Source organism: Ananas comosus, linkage group 3, assembly GCF_001540865.1.
Source record: "Ananas comosus cultivar F153 linkage group 3, ASM154086v1, whole genome shotgun sequence".
NCBI classification, from domain to species: domain Eukaryota; kingdom Viridiplantae; phylum Streptophyta; class Magnoliopsida; order Poales; family Bromeliaceae; genus Ananas; species Ananas comosus.
In genome coordinates, this window is record NC_033623.1 from 4334761 (window position 1) to 4361444 (window position 26684).

At 36.3% G+C, this 26684-nt stretch overlaps 1 protein-coding gene across 4 annotated transcripts in view; it reads left to right on the forward strand.

The window, feature by feature from the left end:
• The window catches only part of LOC109707619 (amidase 1), a 38609-nt gene extending 12342 nt beyond the window's left edge, over positions 1-26267 (forward strand). For 3 of the 4 annotated variants that reach the window (XM_020229028.1, XM_020229026.1, XM_020229027.1), the window contains 3 exons: positions 3656-3824; positions 25503-25637; positions 25750-26267. In XM_020229028.1, the coding sequence (XP_020084617.1) occupies positions 3656-3824; positions 25503-25637; positions 25750-25911 (466 nt within the window). In that variant the 3' untranslated portion in view covers positions 25912-26267. Of the gene's footprint in view, positions 1-3655; positions 3825-4554; positions 4689-25502; positions 25638-25749 lie in introns of those variants that run through there. The other variant, XR_002215550.1, reaches the window with a different exon arrangement.

The following is a 26684-nucleotide window of genomic DNA, read 5'->3' on the forward strand; positions in this document are numbered from 1 at the left end:
TTGGGCCAACAAATTGTATTGTTGGTCTAAGCAGTACAAGTTGTGTTAGGCAAAAAATTTTGCTCTGGACTTGATGTCAAGCCACCCAAAATGTTCTGGGTTTCCACTTCCATGTAGGACATTTGATCAAATTTTAGTCGGTTTTCGCACTTTAAAATCTGAAATTTCTAAGTCGAACTTTGGCTAATTGAATTTGGCCATAAATAGTGTACATAATGGCTGTAGGTGTTATTCCCCCAAAAGCAAGCGAGGGATGTGCTAAGACTCACCACATATATAGGAGGATCCCCGTGCATGCATGACATCATAATGCTGAGCGTTGAACCTGTTTATGATTTGTATATAATGAACTAGTGATGGTGACATAGGACAAGTATAGAGAAACTAGATAAAGCATGCAAATTTGATATTCTCAACATTTCGGATTCATTCGAGTTTCGAAAGCAAGTTATTTCAAAGAATAAGAAAATAAGAATAATTAAGATAAATACTAATGAAAACGAGTTTTAAAGAAGAGAAGGATCGAAAATTATGTTGCATTGTTCCATGAGAATCATTTTGTAGTTATGTGTGTACTCATGGATTGCTTGGAAATTCTTGAAAAGTCATTTGTTGCTTCTACGATATTCTAGAGTTGTAGGTTTAGATTAGGAAAAAGCATGATCAAATAGTAGGACAATTTTGGACTTGCAGAGAAAAAAGGGGCGAGATAGGATAAGATCTAGATAAATTGACGTATTCGGAGAAATCAGGACAAAATCTTGTTTGAAGTGTTAAACATCAGGATGAAGAATAGGCAGAGATTAGCAAACGTTGGAACTACGAGGGACGTTTTAGATGAAACACAAAAAAAGGCCAATATTCCTCTTGTATGGCATATTAGGTTTTCTTGTTTTCTTTTTCTCTTTTTAAAATTTTTTCTTCTTACTTGTTCTACAGAACCCAAGGAACGAAGTGCCGCCCCGTGCCCTACGGCACGGGGCGTGCCGTACCGTGCCCTCAAGCAGGGGGCACGGTATTGGGGGGTCTCGCACCGAGACAAAGTGGCACATACCGTGCATGCCGCTCATTTTTTTTTTCCTTTTTGGCTTTTTTTTTTTGGCTTTTTCTTTTTTCTTTTGTTTTCTGGGGTATTGAGCCCTCTCCCGGGCCACTTATATTGTCTTTTTTTTTTTTTCACTTTATTGCCTTTTTTTCAACTTTTTTTTTGCTTTTTGGCGGATGTCTTTTTTTTAACTTCTTATTTATCAATATAGGAGCAAATTTTTAATTGACATACCTGATCCATACTGTGGGGGGGTTCGCCCCCCGCACCTTCCTCGGATGTCAGTGGTGGGCTATGGGCTCGGGCTGACAACGCTTCTACCACAGACATTCATTTTTTCTTCGCAAAATATTTTGTCAAAAATTGTCGCACCGCGAAGCTTTCGGTGAATCAAGGGAATAAAAATCGATCTCCTAAACAAATTTTGATCAGATATTTTTAAAACGAATAAAAGAACAAAATATGGATGTAATATCTGGAATATATGACTTTCTCACAATACCAGCAATACTTACATCAATATTGTCAAATAAATCTTGTATCTGCAGATGACAATACGCCATATGATCAAACGTGACGATCTATGTCGAATTAAGCAGTCATCTCTATATAAAGATGTAAATTTAAATAATTATTGTACTTGTGAATTTTATTATTGTATTTTAATTTCTATTCTACATAAGGTATAGTTGTATTTTATTTACAAAAAGCTTACATGCATATTAATTGATGAGTGTAGTAAGGAATATATAATAAATATTCATAATTATTTATTTAAATCTTTCAAAATAGCATTATAAGAGTTTATTAGAACAAAAAAAAACTAAAATAAGTCCGTGCCAAAGCGCGCCAGTAGGAGGTCACGCGTAGGGGCTTTTAGTGCAATAGTCTCCCTTTAAAATTTTATTTTAAAAATAAACCTGTTAAATTTTTATTTATAAATATAGTCTTACAAAAGCGGTGAATGATTTACCGCTTTTAAAAGCTGTGAACCATTCACCGCTTTCTTTTTTTTTCTCACTTTTTTTTATAATTATACGATGGTAAAAGCGGTGAATGATTCACCGCTTTTATTATTTTTCTACTTCTAAACAGAAGTTATGAATGTGGTGAATCATTCACCGCATTTAAAGGTCTATTTTTATAATTATTTTTTTAAGAAAACTATTTTTACAATTATAAAAATCGATAGGATTAGTTATAAAAAAAATTCTCACGCGTATCTATCGGCGCGCAAGCGTGCCACGTGTCGGCATGCAAGCGTGCCTGTGCCGTACCGTGCCAGGGACATAACGGCACGCCCCCGTGCCACGACACTTTAAACCTTGACAGAACCCGTATGGGATTCTAGAGTCCTTAAAGGCCTTTAGCAGTTGTTCCTGCAGGTGACTCTTGCGCGGATCAAATGAACATTTTTGTTTTTCCTAACAAAACCAAATCTAAAGATTAGAAAAAAAAAATATAGAAAAGTATGAAGAGAAGCGAGAAAAACTGGACTTACTTCGGTGCTGGGCTCACTCCGTAGTGACACTCCACAAATTTTTTTGATATCCAAGTTAATGGATACGGTGTACCCCAAGACTTTATTTATAGATTGCAAATCAAATCGGCTTCTATATTGAGCCATATCTATTCCTAAAACTAAAATAAGCCTATCTGATAAAACCGCATAAAACTAAATCTACAGAATAAAAGAAATAATACTAAAATTTGAAAATAAAAAAAGAGAGATAAGTTTCCAAAACTAAATCCAAACCAATGATCGAGCCACCATCAAGCAATGTCGATCAAAAGTTTCGATCTTATCTATGAGGTGGGAAGTACGTCCAGAAACCTTTTGGTTCTACATCATTTCTCCCCGGCTTGGCAAAATTCGACTCCAGTAAATTTTGACTAATATATGTCTCCTATAGCTTATGGTTGTGCTGTTGAAGTTCATCTTCAGTTACCTAAGTAACATCTGATGAATCTTCAGTTACCTAACTAGCATCATATGAGGGCCGGTATAATCATTTCGCGAGAAATGTACGGTCCCCACTTGTTCGCAGTACGGTGCAATGGTCCAGATTTTGTTCAATCTCATCCCATGTTCTCTGCAATGATGGTCTAGATGGTAGTGCGGGTGAAGATGGCATAGTAGAATCTGAAATAGAATGGAAGTACCAGATGGATCTGTGTAAAAAGTAGTTAGGTCCTTTACACTAAAGGTATTATGAATTGCAATATCATCGTCTAACCTTTAAGGCGAGAATTTATAGAGAGTAAGCAGTTGTTGTAGTTCATAACCATTTTGCTCCATTATCTTCCTTGCTGCTTGAATGGGTTTTTTTTTTTTTAAAAAAAAAAAATCTTTTAACTTGCTGTTCAAGTGTTTGATATCTGATATTTGGCATTCAATACACACACCTGCCATCAGTAAGAATGATTTTTGTGTAGGAAGAAAGTACTTGATAATATGCTTAATGATGTCATTTGGGACATCCAGTAACATTAAAATCTTTTTATTGAATTGCGAAAGCACTTAACAAGATTCTTTTTTTCCCGTTCTGTAGTTGTTCTGTTTCTAATGCTGCTCCCTAATTTTCTTAATGCAACAATGCATATTTTCAGGTTTGAGTTTAAAGCTAATCATGGAGAATGGATTTATGCTGTGAGACCTAACTTAGGTCCTGGAATCCAGGAACGAGTATCAGAAGTTCTAACGACAAAATATGAAAACATGGAGTGCTGCTATGGAATAAGAGCAGAACTTCAGGCTTGCCTGACTGGTCTTCTCGGGGTAATATTGCTGTCCATTTATATTGTTAGTTTTTTGTTTTTCCATACCTTTTAGTTTTATCCACTAGATTCTTCTTTGGTTTTTATTTTTTTGTTCTTAATGTTCTTTACTTCACATGCACTCTGTGTTTGAATTGCTCTTCGTATTTTCCACCCATACTGATCGTCAAATTTTCGTGCAACCTAAGATTGTGTTATAGATGTGGAACTCTTGCATATTATTTTAACTAGTGATGAATTGACTTGCACGTTGGGATAATTTATATTATAGTTTTTCACCTCCATGAAGTTCTGATCATATATGATATGTGCACAACTTTGACTGCTGCAATGAAAAAAAAAAAATCTTATCTGGATAAAGAGTTAGCGAACATGACTAATGTTACATGTGTCTGCATCCACTTTTATGTACTCAAATGTTTTTAATACTTAATATATTTCTGTCCTTTCATAGATTTCCTTGAATCCTTGGTTATTTCATCTTTCAGTATGTTGATGTTGTTATCATTGACCAAAATTTAGATCTCTTGCTTGTAATTGAATGATTTATGCAATATAAATGGGTGATAAATTTGGCACTCTTTAGAATTAACACCAATAACCCAATATTGCTAATATATTTCTTATCCTCGAGTGATTTTTCATCTTATTTTCTTGTGATTTCTGACTGATATATAATAGAAAGTAGAAACGACTTACATAATGGTAAGAACATTTTCTTTATTTCTTAGGTTCATGAAATTTTGCAACCTACGGCCACTCAATTCACAACGAAGGTCACTTCGCAGTGTTAAGTATGCAAAACCGATCTATTGTAAATGACCGTGTTGTCTTAGAGAAGATGGAATTAGAGAATCGGCAATAGGTTAGAAACTCCCAATATATTTTAAACATATTGCATATTTTAGACATACTATGCTTTTATGTACAATCGCTTTCGTAATCACAAGTCATTTTCGATGACAGAGCTTTCAAATTGAACGATCTATATTGTTACACACAGTTAGGAACATTTAAACATTTTAGGAATGGAATTTTGTAATCTTTTGACATCATCTACTTTACGATCAAAAACTCTCAAAATTGACAATTTTAACTGGTGGTATGGAGTGTTTTCTAGTTTAATTGTGTAGAAGGATTGGAATGGATTGGATTTTTTTATAGAAAATTCTACTCACTCTCTAGATCAAGATCAATTACTTCGATCTTATATTGAAAAACTTGATCCTCTATTTTTTAGAGGCCGTTCGATTTTGACAATTCATTTTATACCCACTTGATGGACTTTATTGTAATTTCGAAAAAATTATGAAACTCGGTTTCTAAATACTTTAATTGATTTAGATCATGTTTACAATATGAATCATCGATGTTGGAAGCTCTGTCGTCGAAAACAACTTATGAGTACGAAAGCTTCTGTATTTATAATATATATATATATATATATATATATATATATATATATATATTATATATAGAGTTCCGGCCCCTACTATACTCTTATGAGTTACGGGATTCGCCTCGTACTCATAATTGTTTTCAATGATAGAGCTCCGAAACGACGATCCACACAGTTAAACGTTATCTTAGAGCATTTAAAACTGCTAGAAATTAAATTTCATAAATTACCTTACGATCAAAAGCTTACAAATATGACAATTTTTTACGTTCGGTATGGATACTTGCTAGTTTATACGGTGGAAAAGATCGAATAGTTGAATTTTGATAGAAAATTCTATTAACTACCTAGATAAAGATCAATAACTCGATCTTTAATTAAAGGATCCGATCATCCATTTTTAGGACGTCGTTCGACTTTTACCATTCATTTTATGCGCATTATGGACTTTATTATATTTCTCGAAAAATTACGAAATTTATTTCTAGAAGTTCAAATACTCTAGATCATTTTAAACGGAGTGATGTCGATTCGGAAGCTCCATCATCGAAAGCAACTTATGAGTACTAAGGGCCCACTACTCATAATAGTATAGTAGCCTATCTCTATATATATATATATTATATATATATATAGAGTAGGGCTGGTATGCTTATGAAGCATGGAGCCCTCCGTGCTTCCACTTTGTTTTCGATGTTCGGACTTTCGAATCGACGATCGGCCTCCGTTAGAGTTGATCTGGAGTATTTGATACCTAGAAAATAAATTTTGTGATTTTTCGATTCATTTGCCTAGTGATTCGAAGGGCTCAAATCAATAATTTTAATGGCGTGTGAGCCGGTTGCAAGTTTAACGGTGTAGAAATATCCAAATCGCATGAAATTTTGATAGAAAATCTTTATACCATATAAAACAAAATCAATAACTTTGATCTAAAATTTTAATGTCATATCATCATATTTTGTAAGATTTTTATTTTCAGCTGTGATTTTGAGCCACTTCGATCACTAGGCAAATGATATCGAAAATCGCAAAATTTATTTTCTAGATACTCAAATATTCTAGATCAAGTCTAACGGAGCCGATCTCGATTCGAAAGTCGAACATCGAAAACAAAGTGAAGCACGGAGCGCTCCGTGCTTCCATAAGCATACCAGCGCACTCTCTCTCTGTCTCTCTCTCTCTCTCTCTCTCTCTATATATATATATATATATATGTATATATATATATATATATATATATCAGTAACAAACGGGCTCTGTTGCTGCCGATTTGTTTTTGATGATGGAACTTCCAAATCGACAATCGGCATCGTTGAACATGATCTATACTACTTGAAGTATCTAGAAATCAAATTTCTAATCTCTTCGACATCATTGACCCAATGATTAAAGGATTGCAAATTTTGAAATTTTAATGGTTTGATATAAGGCGTTTTCTCGTTTAACGTTGTAAGAAATCTAAATCAATTGAATTTTGGTATCTATACATTTGATCTTAATTACGAGACTCCTATCATAACTTTTTGCAGGATATTTATTTTCAGCCGTACATTTTTTTGTCCACTTGATGGACAAGAGAATAATATCGACAAAGCATGAAATTTGATTTTCAAATAGCTTAAATCGCTTGGATCATGTCCAAAGGTGCTGATCGTCGATTTGGAAGCTCCATTATAGAATATAAATCGTTAGCAACAAAGCCCATTTTATCGATAGTGTTCTAGCTCAACTCATTGTGTGTGTGTGTGTAGAGAGAGAGAGAGAGAGAGAGAGAGATTGAGCTAGAGTGCCTTTTGAAGCACCAAGGGTTTTGTGCTATAGAGAGGGGGAGAGAGAGATAATTGAGCTGGAATGCTTTTAGAAGCTCTTAGGATTTTGTGCTATAGAGTTTTCGGTCCTTAGATCAAAGACTTTTAGCCATTAGATTGAAAGTCAACAATGGTGGCTCATAAAGGGACCGCCTAATGTGCAAGATCCAATGGCCAAAAGGATTTATGCGAAGGCCAAAAAGGCTATAGCATCAACTCCTTGGTGCTTCTAATAGTATCCTAGCTATAGAACGGCTTCTGTGCTTTTAAAAGTGCGGAGGCCTTTATACTTCCTCGTTATTTTCGATGATGGAACATCTGAATCGACGATCGGCCCTGTTAGACTTAATCTAGTGTTTGAAAAGGCGCGAGGCGCAAGACTTACCGGAGCCTAGGCATGAGGTGCACAGCGAGGCACGAGCCTTAAGAAATCGAGGAGCACATTTACTAAGCCTAATTTATTTTGATGTTGTACATTAAAAAAATCCCAAAATAAACATACAAAAATAAAATAACCATAAAAAAGTAAAGAAAACACATGCATATAGTTTAATTTGATGTTTTTGCTGACATTGCTGTTGTTTTTGCTGCCGCTACTAGTTTTCCTGCTACCGCTGCTGCTTCTTGCTTGTTCTGGCCACCGTAGCTTGCTGCCGCTGCTTCCTGCTGCTAGCGCAGTTGTTGTTGGATGCTCGACAAAGAGAGAATGTGGGAGAACACGAGACAGAGAGGAGGGGGTGAGCGGCTGGTTTCCTAGGGTTTTTTTGGGTTTACTTCAAGATTTTTCAAGTATCTTAGTGGGTTAAAGTATAAATTCAAATTCAGGACCCGACAATCCGAAAACTTGAATCCAAAATCCCTATCAACTTAAATATTGTGAGGCACGCACCTTAGCAATAGCACTGCGCCTTGCTATTGCTGAGGTGCTAAGGCGCGCGCCTCAGGCATGCCTTTTCAAACAGTGACTTAATCCATACTATTTGAATACTATATAAAATACTTAGAAACTAAATTTCATAGTTTTTTTAGTATCATTTACGTAGTGATTGAAAAGTCTCGAAAATTAACTATTTTAATAGTCTATATGAGGCGATTGCAAGTTTAACGGTATAGAAATATACAAATTGGATGAAATTTTGGTAGAATTTTGTTTTTACTAGCTAAAGTTAGATAAGTATCTCTAATCTAAAATCCAAGCCCTCTATCATTTCTTTTTATGAGATTTTTATTTTAAACTGTTCATTTTGGAACCACTCGATCACAAGATAAATGATGTCGAAAAATTAGAAAATTTAACTATTAGATACTTTCAAATAGTGTAGATCAAGTCTAACAATGCTGATTGTCGGTTCGGATGTTTCATTATTGAAAACAAAGTGGAAGCATGGGAACCTCCATGCTTATTTGTAGCCTCACTCTATACATATATATGCATACATATATGCATACATATATGTAGCCTCACTCTATACATATATGTATGCACATATAGGGTCGAGTTAGAATGCTATTAATAGTTNAACGAGCTGGAAGCACGGAAGGCTCCGTGCTTCCGATAGCATATAGGCTCATATATATATATATATATATATATAGAGTCCGGCTACTATACTCTTATGAGTACGATCGCCCTCGTACTCATAAGTTGTTTTCAATGATAGAGCTTCCGAAACGACGATCCACACAGTTAAACGTTATCTAGAGCATTTAAAACTGCTAGAAATTAAATTTCATAAATTACCTTACGATCAAAAGCTTACAAAATTGACAATTTTTTACGTTCGGTATGGGATACTTGCTAGTTTAACGGTGGAAAAGAATCGGAATAGGTTGAATTTTTGATAGAAAATTCTATTAACTACCTAGATAAAGATCAATAACTCCGATCTTAAATTAAAGGATCCGATCATCCATTTTTAGGACGTCGTTCGATTTTGACCATTCATTTTATGCCCGCTTGATGGACTTTATTATGATTTCGAAAAATTACGAAATTTATTTTCTAGAAGTTTCAAATACTCTAGATCATATTTAACGGAGTGGATCGTCGATTCGGAAGCTCCATCATCGAAAGCAACTTATGAGTACTAAGGGCCCACTACTCATAATAGTATAGTAGCCCTACTCTATATATATATATATATATATATATATATAGAGTAGGCTGGTATGCTTATGGAAGCATGGAGCCCTCCGTGCTTCCACTTTGTTTTCGATGTTCGGACTTTCGAATCGACGATCGGCTCCGTTAGAGTTGATCTGGAGTATTTGAAGTACCTAGAAAATAAATTTTGTGATTTTTCGATTCATTTGCCTAGTGATCGAAGGGGCTCAAAATCAATAATTTTAATGGCCGTGGTGAGCCGGTTGCAAGTTTAACGGTGTAGAAATATCCAAATCGCATGAAATTTTGATAGAAAATTCTTTATACCATATAAAACAAGATCAATAACTTTGATCTAAAATTTTAATGTCATATCATCATATTTTGTAAGATTTTTATTTTCAGCTGTTGATTTTGAGCCACTTCGATCACTAGGCAAATGATATCGAAAAATCGCAAAATTTATTTTCTAGATACTTCAAATATTCTAGATCAAGTCTAACGGAGCCGATCGTCGATTCGAAAGTCCGAACATCGAAAACAAAGTGGAAGCACGGAGCGCTCCGTGCTTCCATAAGCATACCAGACGCACTCTCTCTCTCTCTCTCTCTCTCTCTATATATATATATATATATATATATATATATATATATATATATCAGTAACAAACGGGCTCTGTTACTGCCGATTTGTTTTCGATGATGGAACTTCCAAATCGACAATCGACATCGTTGAACATGATCTATACTAGAAGTATCTAGAAATCAAATTTCAAATCTCTTCGACATCATTGACCCAATGATTAAAGGATTGCAAATTTTGAAATTTTAATGGTTTGATATTAGGCGTTTTCTCGTTTAACGTTGTAAGAAATCTAAATCAATTGAATTTTGGTATCTATACATTTGATCTTAATTACAGGACTCCTATCATAACTTTTTGCAGGATATTTATTTTTAGCCGTACATTTTTGTGTCCACTTGATGGACAAGAGAATAATATCGACAAAGCATGAAATTTGATTTTCAAATAGTTTAAATCGCTTGGATTATGTCCAAAGGTGCTGATCGTCGATTTGGAAGCTCCATCATAGAATATAAATTGTTAGCAACAAAGCCCATTTTATCGATAGTGTTCTAGCTCAACTCATTGTGTGTGTGTGTAGAGGGAGAGAGAACGAGAGAGAGAGAGAAAGAGATTGAGCTAGAGTGCTTTTTGAAGCACCAAGGGTTTTGTGCTATAGAGAGAGGGGGAGAGAGAGAGATAATTGAGCTGGAATGCTTTTAGAAGCTCTAAGGATTTTGTGCTATAGAGTTTTCGGTCCTTAGATCAAAGACTTTTAGCCATTAGATTGAAAGTCAACAATGGTGGCTCATAAAGGGACCGCCTAATGTGCATGATCCAATGGCCAAAAGGATTTATGCGAAGGCCAAAAAGGCTATAGCATCAACTCCTTGGTGCTTCTAATAGTATCCTAGCTATAGAAGGGCTTCTGTGCTTTTAAAAGTGCGGAGGCCTTTATACTTCCTCGTTGTTTTTGATGATGGAACATCTGAATCAATGATCGACCCTGTTAGACTTAATCTAGTGTTTGAAAAGGCGCGAGGTGCAAGACTTACCCGGAGCCTAGGCACGAGGCGCACTGCGAGGCACGAGCCTTAAGAAATCGAGGCGCACATTTACTAAGCCTAATTTATTTTGATGTTCTACATTAAAAAAATCCCAAAATAAACATACAAAAATAAAATAACCATAAAAAAGTAAAGAAAACACGTGCATATAGTTTAATTTGATGTTTTTGCTGACATTGCTGTTGTTTTTGCTGCCGCTACTAGTTGTCCTGCTGCCGCTGCTGCTTCTTGCTTGTTCTGGCCACCGTAGCTTGCTGCCGCTGCTTCCTGCTGCTAGCGCAGTTGTTGCTGGATGCTCGACAAAGAGAGAATGTGGGATAACACGAGACAGAGAGGAGGGGGTGAGCGGCTCGTTTCCTAGGGTTTTTTTGGGTTTACTTCAAGATTTTTTAAGTATCTTAGTGGGTTAAAGCATAAATTCAAATTCAGGACCCGACAATCCGAAAACTTGAATCCAAAATCCTATAAACTTAAATATTGTGAGGCACGCACCTTAGCAATAGCGCTGCGCCTTGCTATTGCTGAGGTGCTAAGGCGCGCGCCTCAGGCACGCCTTTTCAAATAGTGACTTAATCCATACTATTTGAATACTATATAAAATACTTAGAAACTAAATTTCATAGTTCTTTTAATATCATTTATGTAGTGATCGAAAAGTCTCGAAAATTAACTATTTTAATAGTCTATATGAGGTGATTGCAAGTTTAACGGTGTAGAAATATACAAATTGGATGAAATTTTGGTAGAATTTTGTTTTTACTATCTAAAGTTAGATAAGTATCTCTAATCTAAAATCCAAGCCCTCTATCATTTCTTTTTATGAGGTTTTTATTTTAAACCGTTCATTTTGGAACCACTCGATCACAAGATAAATGATGTCGAAAAATTAGAAAATTTAATTATTAGATACTATCAAATAGTGTAGATCAAGTCTAACAGTGCTGATTGTCGGTTCGGATGTTTCATTATCGAAAACAAAGTGGAAGCATGGGAACCTCCATGCTTATTTGTAGCCTCACTCTATACATATATATGCATACATATATGTAACCTACATATATGCATACATATATGTAGCCTCACTCTATACATTTATGTATGCACATATAGGGTCGAGTTAGAATGCTATTAATAGTTGTCGCTATCATACATGGACAACAGAGGGACCCACCATTGCTGACTCTTGATACAAGAGCTAAAAAGTTGATAGCTTGGTGCTATCTATAGCATTCTAGCCACCTCTCTCTCTCTCTCTATTATATATATATATATATATATATATATATATAGAGAGAGAGAGAGAGAGAGAGAGAGAGAGAGAGAGAGAGAGAGAGAGAGAGAGAGAGAGAGAGTACACATGCTGTACGGGGTTTTTAGCAATGTTGATTGCAGCCCCTTATTATCAGTATAGCATCAGTGGTCTCTTGTTTCATGCTCCAATTCCTTGCATGAATCTTTCAAAGCCATAATAGCTTGGAAACTCCATGAGCCATAGCTCTAAATTCTGCTTCAATGCTTGATCTTGTAGCAATTAATTTCTTCTTGCTACGCCACGTGACCAGATTTCCACCGACAAAAGTACAGTAATCAGATATTGACCTTTCTATGATCAAACTATTCTGCCCAATCAGCATCTAGAAAAGCCTCCATTTTCAGGTCTCCATTTTTTGAAAAAGAAAAAAGCAAACCTTTACCTGATAAAGATTTCAAGTATCTCAGTACATAATTTCTTGCATGAATATATTAAGCCATAATAGCTTGGAAACTCCATGAGCCATAGCTCTAAATTTTGCTTCAGTGCTTGTTCTTGCAACAACCATTTTCTTCTTGCTATGCCACGTAATCAGATTTCCACCCACAAAAATATAGTAATCAGCGAACTTCTATCATCATACTGTCACGCCCTGGGTCTCTTTTGTAAAGCCTTTTCAGAAAAGGGGTCAGTTTGAAAACATAGTTAGCAAAAAGTGCCCTTTTTTTTGAAACACAATCTTGCCCACGGGATGAAACAAACTTGCCATAAATACAGGAACTCTGTCTACGCGGATAGAGTCTCCGCTGCATTTGCACGGCGTACCACTGCAAGCACAAACCACAACACACACTTACACAAATCAGTAATCACAATGCACATACTCACATATTCAATCAGCTAGCATCCTTAAGATGATGCATGCTCTAAGCACTTCGTAGGCGTGATGCACAATACACTAATCAGCTCTATTATTTAAAAGTGTTTTTCATCCGTAAATTTTACTTTAAAAACCAAATATAGCGATAAATCTAGAAAATCTTTTTGAAAACCGTTTTCCATACGAAAACTCATTCTTTTGAAATTCGACTATCACGAGGGGTAGAAAACTATTTTGTCATAAAATCACAAGTACACGATCACCACTATTATAGATAGTAAACAAATTTCCCTATTCATTTATTCTCAGAATTAACCATTCACATGAATCAAACAATCAAATAACTGAACCACGACAAGTCTAATTTATTAACGAATAACAAATAGGGGTAAAGATTAGAATAACCAAAATCCTCACCGCCAAAATCACCTAAAATGGGGAGGTAAGAAACCAACAAGAGGTCTCTCAGTGGGCATCGCAAGTTGACGAGGGCGAGTGTACTCACTGGCAAATAGAGTATAACCAAAAGGACAAGGACAGTAGCAAATGATAAACAGCAGGAATGAATAATAGTAAAGTACCTATCGCCACTGTAAACAACAGTAGTAAGTGCATCAACTATATATGTAGTCCAAATACCCAATTACCTTGCCATATTGGTTTAAAGACCTCAGACGATGCCGCAAATTGCTCACCCACCGGTATATAAGCCCAGCTAAGCACCTCGCAAGGGGACCTGTCCAATTAGGTTGCATAGATAGAGATCATGCAGAGACACTATGGTATCGTTTGGTTCGGGGATGAGCAAAAAGTGGCTATTCCAAGAATAGGTATAAATTGAGATATAAGCGGGGATTAAATCAATTTTGCGTTTGGATGAAAATTGGGCTGGGAATAAAAAAAAAGTGTTTGGTTAGGTAAGATAGAATAAGAATTAAAGTGGGTAGTTATAAATAAAAAATAATGATATTATCTCTTTCTTTATATTAGAATTTGAATTTTTATATTTTATATTTATATTTTAGAATTTAAAATATAAACTTTTAAATTTTAAAATTTTAAAATCTCAAATTTACAATTTTAAAAATTAAAATTTTAAATTTTAAACTTTAAATTTAATATGAAATTTTAATTTAAAAATACAAAATATCAAATTCTAAAATATACAAAAAATTTAAATATTAAATTTTAAAATTCAAAATTAAACATTTTAATTTTGTAATTTTAAAAATTATAAATTTTAATTTTTTAACTTACGAAATTTAAATTTTATAATAAATAAAAAATTCTCTCTCTCTCTCTCTTTCTCTCTCTCTCTTCACGGGTGGAACAAGCTGGATTATCCCAGTTTGTTCCCCAAGACTAGTTCCCACCCGTTAACGGGCTATCCTAGAATAGCCCGTTAAGGTGGGAATTAGTGTTCTCACCAATTTTTTTTTGTGTTTGGGGGTTAAGGGTGGAATAAATCTTTATACCACCCTTACCTCCCCAACCAAACATGGCCTATAAGGCTACTATTAAATCATGATTTAATATTGAATAGAAGTAGAGAACACGAAATGCTAAGTCTAGTGGTGGAGTGCTCAACATGTAGTGTGTGTGAAATCAGTAAAGGAGTAAGGAAAGAATGTTACTGAGCTAGCACCACTATCAACTTCAGATCGAAGCATCCACCTGTAATCGTCGAAGCACCTAACACCCACAGTGCACTAGATTGTCGATCGGACCTACGAAAGATCCACAAGCAAGGTTTTAAGTGCCCATCGGCACGGGCCGTATCCACCGTGCCGTACCATGCCAACAAAATATCAGCATGATACAGATCCCGTGCCGATGGCACAATTCAAAACTCTCTATTTTTTAAATTAGTAAGTAATTTTCTCAATAAAGTTCAAAAGATGTGATAAAAAAACATAATAAATAGTTAGAATATTTTGTTGTTAAAAAAAATAAATATTTCATGTTATTATGTGTCGACACACAAGAATTTTTTTGACCGGCACGCATCGGCACGACTTGGCACGCACCGTACCGTACCGTGCCGGCAAGTTTCCGGCACGATCCCGTGCCACGGCATTTTAATCCTTGTCCACAAGTTAAAGGCTTAACCCTAGGTGGCTTGAATATACCAATGTCACAATCTCGAAACCAAGGTTTAAAGTGCCGTGGCACGGAGGCGTGTCACTCTTTCCCTGACATGATACGGCGTAGGCACGCTTCCGTACCGACACATGGTATGCTTGCGTGTCGATGGATATGCATAATCTCCTACTGGCACATTTTGGCACGGACTTATTTTAGTGTTTTTGGTTCCAATAAGCTCTTATAATATTATTTTGAAAGATTTAGACATAATTATGAATATTTGCTATGTATAGCTTACTATACTCATCAATTAACATGCATTTAAGCTTTTTGTATGTAAAGTACAACTATACTTGCTGCAGAATAGAAATTAAAATATAATAATAAAATTTACAAGTACAATAATTATTTAAATTTACATCTTTACATGAAGATGACTACTTAATTTCACATAAATTGTCGCGCTAGATCATATGGCATATTGTCATCTGCAGATACAAGATTTATTTGACAATATTGATATAAATATTGCTGGTATTGTGAGAAAGTCATATATTCCTGATATATCTCATTGTATTGTTGGAGATAATCTACATATGCAACTGGATCGTGAATGTAGTGAACAACAGTCATCTGTGGCATATGGACTGAAACATCATAAGGATAAAGATTGTACAGAATAGAAGAACTATAATATGTGTATGCATACGTATCAGTGGACGTAGATTCACCATATGAGCTTTCACTATGTGATGGTACAGATGGATAGTAACTTGATTGTTTTTGCTCCAATTGATGTGGGATGGATTGGGATTCACTCTGAGTGCCATGAATTGATGCATCATAATCAAATATCCCTCCATAAAGGCCATGTTGATATAAGAGATACAATGATACCGAAGTACTATCAAACTATATGTGCAAAGTATCAACATTTCGTGGATGTCTAGTTGATTCTGCTTCCAAACTTCTCATTTCCTCATATTCTTATTGTGAGGACCTCTTATCTTTTCTACGGTCATATACCACTCCAGATGTTTGACGTGGTCGAGACCCATGATCAGCATCTTGAGTGGCATGCGTGAATATTTGCTCTTCAGTAAATATAAGACCACCTCTACCCTCATGTTGTTTTGGTGGAATGAAGTCGCCGCCATTCTTATTGCTATCAGTGGTATCATCATCATCATTACTACATTCATCTTTAGACCGTGGTAATCCAGAATCTGTTGATGTTGATGTATCACTAATTCACTATCATCATCTTGTGGGAGTGCATTAGGTTCATCTAATTGACCCATCGAGGTCATTTTTTTCTCTTACCATTTCGGACAGTCATTGAAGGCCTCTTTGTGATATAAGATGTTTTCTCCTTTCCAGATTGACCCTGAGTATGACGTGAGCGATTATGTCCAGGTCGTTGCATAAGACGGTCAAATTCTGCATCAGAGTCATGTGCAGGATTTTGGGATTCTTCTTCCAAAATTGTTTGTTCTTGCACATTATTTTGAGACCTTACTATATTCTTGTCAGTCCATCTTTCAATATCACTAATTCCTACTTCCTCAATGATTATTCTGAATGATTGTGGTGGATCTCTAGGCTCATCGAGTAACAGGTCCTCTTGATTGTCTCTATCTTGTAGTCAATCAAGTATGGGGTCTGATTCATCATTGATAAGGTTTGTATCTGAGAGATCATAAGTTTTTAATTCCTTTTTCTTATCATACTCTTCTTTCACGTATCTTAAATGGAAGCTCATATTATAGTGGACATAAACTAGCTTCTCTAATCAAGCGTATGTTAATCGGTTACGCACTTTGGTTGTAGTAGTGCGAATGTGCTCCAGTTGCATTCACATCCACTAGACGTTGTCGTTTGAGATAAGACACGCACAAGTCTTTTTAAATGCTTTGCTGATCTACCATATTGTAGCCACCACTCAGCTGTACAATTAAAAGTTAAAAATATATCAAATTAGATTTATCGTCAGGTGTAAAATGTATAAATTATGGAGTTACTAGGATCGGTATTGTGTCTTCCGTTAATTGCACCCGCTTTTTCAAAAGTTTCAAAGGATTCACAAAATATTTTTTCCTTTATTATGATAGTATAATAATCAGCAATCAGCATATTAACATCTAGCAATTAATAATACATTGAAAAAGTCATTATACCCCATTTATGGAAAGGGCAGCATGTGTTGAATCCCTCTCCAATCTTTTGATGACGTTTGTAACGCCTTCAACAGTTCATCATCAAATCCAATATTATAACGATGGTGGTACAATAGATTAAGATAATAATCTATCATTAAGAAAGAAATTACTCCATTAACAATGCAAGAATACAAATGAACAATCACTAATAAATAGTTTTTTTTTATAATTTGTAACTTACCTGCTAGGTGTAGATCCCGACTTATCTGAACATCCCAACGTCTGTCAGTAATATTTAGATAAGATTGACACCACAACGGATTATTTTTTTTGATATATTATCTTTAGCCATCCTCAGTTTATAATAGACATGTCCTATTTGAGGTATTTTTTCCTGATCCACTAAACGAAGGACTATGTATAGCGGGTCCACAATATCAACAATCTCTTTCACATAATAATCTCAAAACTTGGCAGACATAATTATTTGCTCAATCAATTTTACATCAGCTATGGAGGTATAACGAGATGTTTGCCATTCATCTGATGCAAATATGGACTTTAATCCATTTTTATTTTGAAGGATACTGTTTAGAGCAATAAAATTTGTGGCAAATCGTGTGATACCAGGACGTATGAGTTATCGTCCTATGAATAAGGATGTCAATGGATATGGATATTCGAAATTTTATCCGAATTCGAACCCGAATGAAACGGATATATCCCATGCTAAATGGATATGGATTCGGACATGGATATCAAAAATAGAAACCCGACGGATATGGATTCGGATATGGATTTTGACTGTACCCGACCCGACCCAAACCCGAATTTATTTTGTATTATATATAATATATATATAAAAATTTGATGTTATATTTGAATTTGTATTTTAAAAATTTAGATTTAATATAATATATTTTGAAATATTGAAAAAAAAAATAATTGTTTCGGGTTCAAATTTTCGGGTTCGGGTTCGGGTTCGGGTTCGAGTTCGGGTTTCGGATTTTTGGTTAGGTTCGGGTTTGGATATGGATTTTTAAAATCTGTCGGGTTCAGGTTCGGGTCTCGAGTTTGGAGTCGGGTTTAGGTTCGGGTTTTTGAAAATCCGCCCCGAATCCGATCCGTTGACATCTCTACCTATGAATTTCACCATTAAAGCACGGACCGAAACATGATTATACAAATCCTTTGATACACATTGTGTAGTATCTATAGTTTTTTTTTACCCGATTTATCTCACCAAAGTTGGACATCATTAGATTTATCTTACTAAAATAAATGTGAATGCCTTTGCATTAGTAGTTTACTAGCTTTCTTGAAGTTTGGACCATTGTCCGATACAACTTGTACCACACATTTCTTACCAACCTCACCTAAAACTTGTTCCAATAATGCATATATATAGTTGGCATCTTCAAATCGACCGGTCGCATCGACTGATTTGTAGAAGTTCACGTTGCCATTACAACATATTAAAAAATTATAATGCTCAATTTTGTCGGTCCTGTCCAACTATCATACATCAAGGTAAAACCATACATCTCCCTCTGTTATTTGAAGTTTTTTATCCATGAATGAATGTCATTGACCTTCGCGTCAAGGTATTTGCTAGAGATCTCATACGATGTTAGGGCTTCAACACTTGGACCCTTCTTTTGTATGGTAGCGATCATTGATTTATAATATGAAGTGCTTGTCGCATGGGAAGGAATATGACTGAAGTGAAAAAATTTTGCTATTACTTGACCAATTCTGCTTTTTAATCTTTTTTTAGCTTTGTATCTATACACTGTTGTTGAGCATCTGGGCCAAGAAATGCCATTGGGTGTATATCTATAATATTTGGATGTCTTCCACTTTTTTCTTTTGGTCATTTTTTAAATCTGTCGAACATGCGGCTAACAGAACCACTTTGAGCTAAACTAAATGGTGCAGAGCCAGATCCAGACCCACCACGATATCAAACTGAGAGCGTCCAAATTGTGCTCTATGTCGTTGGACTTTATCTTGCTGCAATATTTCTTGTACAGATGCTTCTATGACAGCTCTAGTATCAGCATTCAATTCATCATCTATTCCATCATATGGTTCAAGAGGGGGATATTCAGCCGCTCGTTTATCTAGTTCATCTTTGATTGTCCCTTGTTTTCTTTTTTGCTACTTTTGAGTATTCTAACTCAATTTTCATTGCATGTCTTATCTCTTGAGGGACTTTAGGGCAGTTCGCTACTTCAGAAAAATCCTCAGTGATATGTTTCTTTAGGAGGGTGACACCTTCGTCCATTCCGATCATATTACAGTAATTGCACTTCCAATGAAATCTAATTCCCATTAATTATTTGTCCATGCGGCCAACCATATTTTTCTGTTCTTTTAGGTGACATTATGATCTACAATTATTGACATACCGACAACTAACATAAAATCTATTCCAGAAAAATAAGAAAAAGAACGATATGATGAAAAAAAAAATCATATCTATCAACTTCGAAAATTCTTTTGTTTTATCTTTTTTTAGAATTACAAAAATTATAACAAATAAAAGTGTAGAAAATTTTATTTTTTCTAAAAACTTTTCAAGATTTATATATTGATTTGATTAGAAAGCATATAATGACTATAAGAACCAGAATAGGACAGCAATTACATTCATAATTTTTTTCTTTTTGTTCTTTAAAAAGGTATTTGATCAAAATTTGAAGAAACTAATTTTTTAAAAAATTCTTAGAAAACTTATGAGAATTGATTAACTTTTAAAATTATTTTGATTTTTTATTTCTTTTATTCGAATTTTAATAATTTATAAAATACAAAGTTAGAGAAATAGTTTTCTAGAAATTTTAATTTTTTAAAATAATTTTAAAATAATTTTATATTATTTTTTAAAATTATTGTAGGCTCCAATTTTTAAAATCAAAAGACATCTTTCTTTTGATCGTATTACTATCTTTCTTTTATAAGATACAAAGAAAATAATTTTTAAAATAATTTTTTAAAATTATTTCAAAAAATTATTTTTTAGAATAATTTCAAAAAAATATTTTTTAAAATAAATTCAAAAAATTATTCTCTATTAATTTTTTTAGAAAAATTGTTAGATCATCAAAAAAATAGCAATAAATTAAATGACAAATAAATCTAAGTATCAATTGATTTAATTTTATCAATATTTTAAATTTTCTAATGCAACAATAAAATTTTATGACTGATGTACCTCAAAATTTGTTTATAAGATTGATTTTGTTCCCTTGATTCGCTGAATGCTTCGTGGTGCGAGAAATTTTGATAAAATAATTTGCGAAAAAAAAGTGGATGTATGTAGTGGATCGGATATGTCAATTAAAAATTTACCCCTATATTGATAAATAAAAAATTAAATTAATAATTTTTTGACTTACCTAATAAGAAAATCTGTGATTTGCAATGTCTTTTCCTTCTTTTCAAGCAACGGAAAAAAAAGAAGAAAAATAATTTTAGAAAGATACGTATGAACTAAGAAGAAAAGAAGAGAGAAGAGGAGAAAGTAGCTAAGCACCGGAGAAAGAGAGAAAGAAGAAAGAAAAAGAAGGGGAAAACAAAAGAAGGCGGGGCGCGGGGCGCATGGGGGGAGGTTGCATGTAGTAAAAAAGAAGTGCAACATGATAAAAATAAAAAGGAGAAAGGAGAGATGCTTTGGGTTACCGAAAAAGCAAACCAAAAAAAAGAAAAGAAACCAAAAAGCCAAAAAAAAGCATCTAGGTTGAAAAGAAAAAGAAAAAGTGCAACAGGACAAAAATAAAATGGAGAGATGAGGGAGGGTGTACCCGGATCCTTCTTGGTACCCAAAAGAACAAAACAAAAAGAAGAAAAAAAAAACAGTGCCGGCACAGCACAGTGCTACAGCACACACCTGCGTATATGTAGTGTGTGCCACGGCCGGGGGGAGGGGAGTGGCAGTGGTCTGAGACCCCCTTGGGCACGGTACGTGCGGCCGGGGTGGCACTTTAATCTTTAACCAAAACTACCAAAATTTTCAAAAAATCCATCAGAACACTTACGAAACCATTGAAGTACCCCGGAAAGTACCGATTTACCCCATAAACGACCAGCTGATCCGAAACGCACCAATTTAGGTGTTCGGGCAGCAAACACACTATGCTGTTATAAATAACTTTAACAGAAATAATACTGTTCCGGGTTCTCGGAAATGCTGTTTTTGACACCGAAATCCTCCCCCGTTCATTTGCTTTCTCCGAACACCCGGGACAGCGAGGGCAACCAGCCAACAAGGTTCAACGGCAATCCTGGGGCATTCACATTAATAAAAAGCGAAACCCATATTCTTAACCGCGTTCCGTCAGCGGTTTTGCCGAAAAACGCACTAGAATCCAAATCAGACTTCGTGAGGGCCGCCGGACCTTGGACAACCAGTCCAGGGATTAGAAATAGTGATCTCACGCTGCCCGAGGCAGCCACCATGGCCAAAGTTGCATAAAAGTCCCTATTTCCAATTCTAATTGCAACAATATAAAGAAAATTAGGCTTTGGTTACTGAAACCCGCGAGGTTTCGAGACCAACCAGCAACACCCGCTGATAGGTCTCGATGCGCTGAAGCTTGTGCTCGCTGTCTGGAGCGCGAACGGAGGCTGAGGAGCTCATCGGGGCTACTTGAACCCTGGTTCTAAAAGTCATAGGGGGCGACAATGTCGGATCCGCCAATTGGGGCTTCTCCGACAGCAACGAAGGTGAGCACACAGATTAGTGATACCTTGAGGTGACCGCGCTCACCCTCCGAAAGATCGGCGGTCTCTAGGATGGCTGGAACAGAGGAGTTGGCAGCCAAGAGAGACCTAAGCCTGAGCTAGGGCTGGAGCTAGGTTCTCTTCTCGAGCTCCAGTGGCCCGAGGGTGCAGAGGCTGGCCAGGGGAGATTGTTGCTGTCGGGAGGAGGCCAACGGTGATTGTGACAGTGACGGTGGCCGGCAACGGGATGCGACGGCAGTAGCACTGGAGAAGCCACGGCCAAGATTAAAGGGGATTGGGCTAGGGCTCTTGATTCGACCAAGGCAACTGTCGGAGGAGAGTAGGGAGGCGTCGGCGGGTCCTCGAGAGGCTAGCAAGGCCAGCGGCGACGGCGTTGGACCAAGAGCGGCAGCCGGAACCTCCCAGGATCGGGCTCAGGGAAGGTTCTCCGGGCGCGGCGGCGCACGACAGCATTGAGGCGGCTCGGAGGGTGGTGCTGGACTCCGGGGAGTTGGTGGCGCGGGTCCCAAGCGGGGCCGGCTGAGAGGAAGATGGTTAGGGTGAGATCAACTTGAGAAGGAGAGAGAGAGGGATGAGGAGGTGGATTTGGTGGAGGTTGTGGCCAAGCTCCGGTGGCCGGAAGAGGTTGCCGGTGATTAGAGATGCAGCACAGGTGGGAGGAGTCTCCTGTGGCGGCTAGCTTTTTTTAGGGAAAGAGGTGGAATAGTGTTAATGGAAACCTATTATATAATAATCAGATTTGGCAAAAACGCATAATAACCCCTAAAACCTTGAAGTTTTCATCTCAGTCCCTCACGACGTGCGTAAGACGCACAGAGGCCCCTCCACGTGTGCAGAACGACGCATAAAATATTAGGGATTTTTATAAAAAATCCAATTTCCAATTTGACTCCTCGCATTTTATGCTTTTTTGCGCAATTATCCACCGGATCTCAAAACGGACTGTGCCGACACTTCTGGCACTGTCGGACCATTAAATTTACGTTTTTGTTTTGTTAGAAACGGTCGTCGATTCACGAGAAAAGCCTCCCTCTCTTCTGACTTAGAAATTTGAATTTAAACAAATTTCAAGTTCCAGAATCCCAGATATTACACATACTATGCTGCCCAATCTGCATCTATGAAAGCATTAATTTTCAGGTCTCCATTTTTTGGGGAAAAAAAATCAAACCTCAACCTGGTGCAGATTTCAAGTATCTGCTTCCAAATGTGATGACCTGGGATCATGCATATATTGGCTGACAAACACTAACTGCATGTGCTATGTCAGGCTAAGTATGGGATAAGATAAATTAATCTTCCTACTGGCCTCTCATATCTCTCTGTTGACAGCTTCTCCAACAGCATTTCTCAGATGACGAATAACCTCCCTGGGTCAGTCTGCAAGTCTACACCCTAACATTCATGTCTCTTGAAGCAAGTCCATCATATAATTCCTTTGGGATAAAAATACTCCACTATTAGATCTAGCAACTTCAATTCCTGACAAACATGAAGTTTTCCAAGGTCTTCTATCTCATACTCACTCGCGAGATACCTCTTACGATTAGTTCTAATTAATCATCCCCAGTTACCACAATGTCATCAACATAAACAATCAAATTAGTGATTTTGTTATTTTTATGCTTGATGAACATTGTATGATCTGCATTGCTTTGTTTATACCTGACAATGGGATCCAATCGCCACAAAGGTGAACTTGGAAGATGGGGTCCGATTGCTTAATCTAACAGGCAGTAGATAGCGATCATAATAGCAATCAGGCCCTTGATGATTCCTCTTTTCCTTTTTTTCCCTTTTTTTTTTAAAAAAATCTTAATCCCTTATCCTTAAACAATGTTTAGATGCTCCGATACCATGTTAAATAAAGTGAAACAACTATATATCTCCAAAAGCTTAAACAACGGTAGAATAGTGTTTGAATATTTTTGTATTCAACAGGCCATTTATCTCCAATAACTTAAGCTACTAGACAATGGTGTTTTAATATTTTTGTCTCCAATAACTTGAGCACTCTTTGTTGGCTTATACCTTACTATCTTGTTCTTGCAATAACTGTTGTCAAGTTATTACCAAATTCTTCGAAGAGTGCTGAATCATAGACGAAGGAATTAGCTACTTAGCTGAATTATTGAAAATGTGAATTGCCTTGGAGTTGTATATTTGTTGTCTTCAATACACGGAGTTAATTTAAATTAGGTATTGTTAAGAATATGCCTTCTTTTGAATCTGGGTTGAGTCAAATTAATTAACCCATTAAGTTGGTTCATAAAATATATCAATTGGTTTTGAAATTGATTCTCATTGGCGGAAGATACGTGCTTATCTGTATAAGATTGAACTATATCTTTACCTCGGAAGGATAAAGATATATTAGGATCGCACGTATTAGAAGCATAGTCGGTTTATGCTTCTCAAGCCGAGTCCAATTGATTGCGGTTGACTTCTTGACCGGGCTAATGCATTATATATATGCATGCGTTGTGAACCGTATTGTGTGGCCAAAATTAATTAAGTCTTGAGGGCCATACGACAGCAAGAAAAAGGGAGGCTAATTAATTAAGTTCTTGAAGCCTACGGAAGTGCTTCAAGGTGTGCGGCTTCCGCATGCATGCAACGTCGGATTGTTGTTGGCGGCGGAGCGGCGGTTCTCAACCAATTGCCTGAGCGGTTCGGATTCTTCGAAGCAACGGCATAAAGGAATTTGGTTAGAGTTTCTATACTTCTCTAATTTGGTCTTCTCGGTTTTACGAAAAGCTTTTTCGGTATTTTCTTGGAGTTTTCGTTGGAACAAGAAAGGTGGGATTCACCATAAGGTTCTTGGTTTTTTATCCGGAGAAGACATAAGGTGTAAGCTTGTACTTTTATTTCTTCATATAGTGGAATACATTTCTCTCGCTCTCCCCGTGGACGTAGGCAATTGCCGAACCACGTAAATCTTGGTTTCTTCTTTCTGTATTTATTTCTTTTACCGTTCGGTCGATTTTCTCTATTTTTCGTGCATCTTTGTTGGTAGCACATGACGGACGATCCATCCGGTTCCCGACAGGTATTACATGGAACAGTTCAAAATTGTAGTTGACCCCCTAAGTTGCAGTGTACTGATCCTGAGAGATAAACTTGGCCTAGCGTGACAAGCACCATATGATGCGATTTCAAAGAAAGTGAGGAGTGTTGCCCTTCAGTATCAGTTCAAAGCTCGCTAGCTATTTGCTCTTCGCCACCTTTATTTGATTTCTTGGGAGAATTGAGAAGAGATGCAAATTGTCGTAACTGGCTTAAAGAACGGTGGAACATAATATTAGAAGGCACAACAATTTTCACAGTGCGTCACAAACGCCAATATTTTTCCTGCTGCTTGCCAGACCTTAGTGCTTCAATCACTATTGTTATGATGCATGACTACCATATCAGCTGAGATTTTCCTTCTTTTTCCTTTCTACTGACATTCTCTTTTTGAACACTGTTATTTTCCTTTTCAAGAGAAACATATTTTGCCTAATGTGAAGTTTTCATTTTCTTTTTCAATTTCATACAAATATTTAATTTTTTTTCCCCTCATGTTTCAGAAGAAACATATTAATTTTTTTTTTCTCATTTTTTGTTCTCTAGGATTCTGGCGTCTTGGCAATCCCCACAGTTCCTGGTCCTCCGCCAAAACTCTCCATGGAGGCAGCTGCGCTAGAAGACTTCCGTGCTCGGGCATTTTGCTTGCTTTCTATTGCTGGCATGTCCGGATTCTGCCAGGTACCAGTAGCCACGTTGACTAAAATTGTTTATCAAACTGTTCACCATGAATGCAAGTTGTTTACTAAAACTATTTTATTTTTCTTGCTTTCTATCCGACTAAACTTTGCAGATTAGTATTCCACTTGGAATGCACAATAACCTTCCAGTGTCAGTTTCGCTGCTAGCAAAGCAGGGTGCGGACCATTTTCTTCTTAGTATTGCAACTGAGCTTTACGCCGCCCTAAAAGAACAGGCGAGCATGGTGTGGGAATCCGACAATTCAACTGCTTAAAAACGTGCTCTGTTGCAGACTGTAATATTCGTAACATCATTTGTGTTCGCTGAATACGCGTCAAAGGACTAAGAGGGATACTGGATTTTAGTTGGTGGAGAAGGCAAAACTGGCTTACAAGCTTTGTACCGAAAAATGTTACTTCCCTAAGTATGCCTTCCTTGTATCAATTGAATATGTACAGTAGTTTCTTCATTCATGTTTGCTGATATTTAGCCACCTCTTGTACTTTGTAATATTATGATGTGAAACTTCGTAGGTATGCTGAGGGTGCAGCAACCAAACACCTGTAATTTTATGTGTACCAAAAATTTTACTTATTTAAGTAAAAATAATCTCTATTACGGTTATTATTGTGATTATCTGTGTGGATTTGCCGTCAAAATGTTGTTAATATAGAGCGTACAGCATGTGACAATCACATAACTCACTGGACCATTGAAAATAGCCACCGGTGCATAAAATTGAGGATGTTTGTTAGTTGTGTTGACTGGTTTATTAGTGACAAAGTTTCGGTAAGCAATAGGAACATGCGACATTCGGTGGTGTGGTGTTGTCATCCACGGTTTAAAAATCTGTTTTGGGGTTTGGTTGATAAAATAAGTAAATATAGAGTTTTGAAAGGTTAGGTTGTAAAACTTACGCATATAGTAGGTGTTTATGTAGCATTGCTTGTGGAATAAAATGATTTGCTAAATTAAGAGTACCATGAATCTGTTTTATTGGCTAAAACTTTCTAGTCTCACCAGCTCAACAGTGCAAGTAATTGTCGG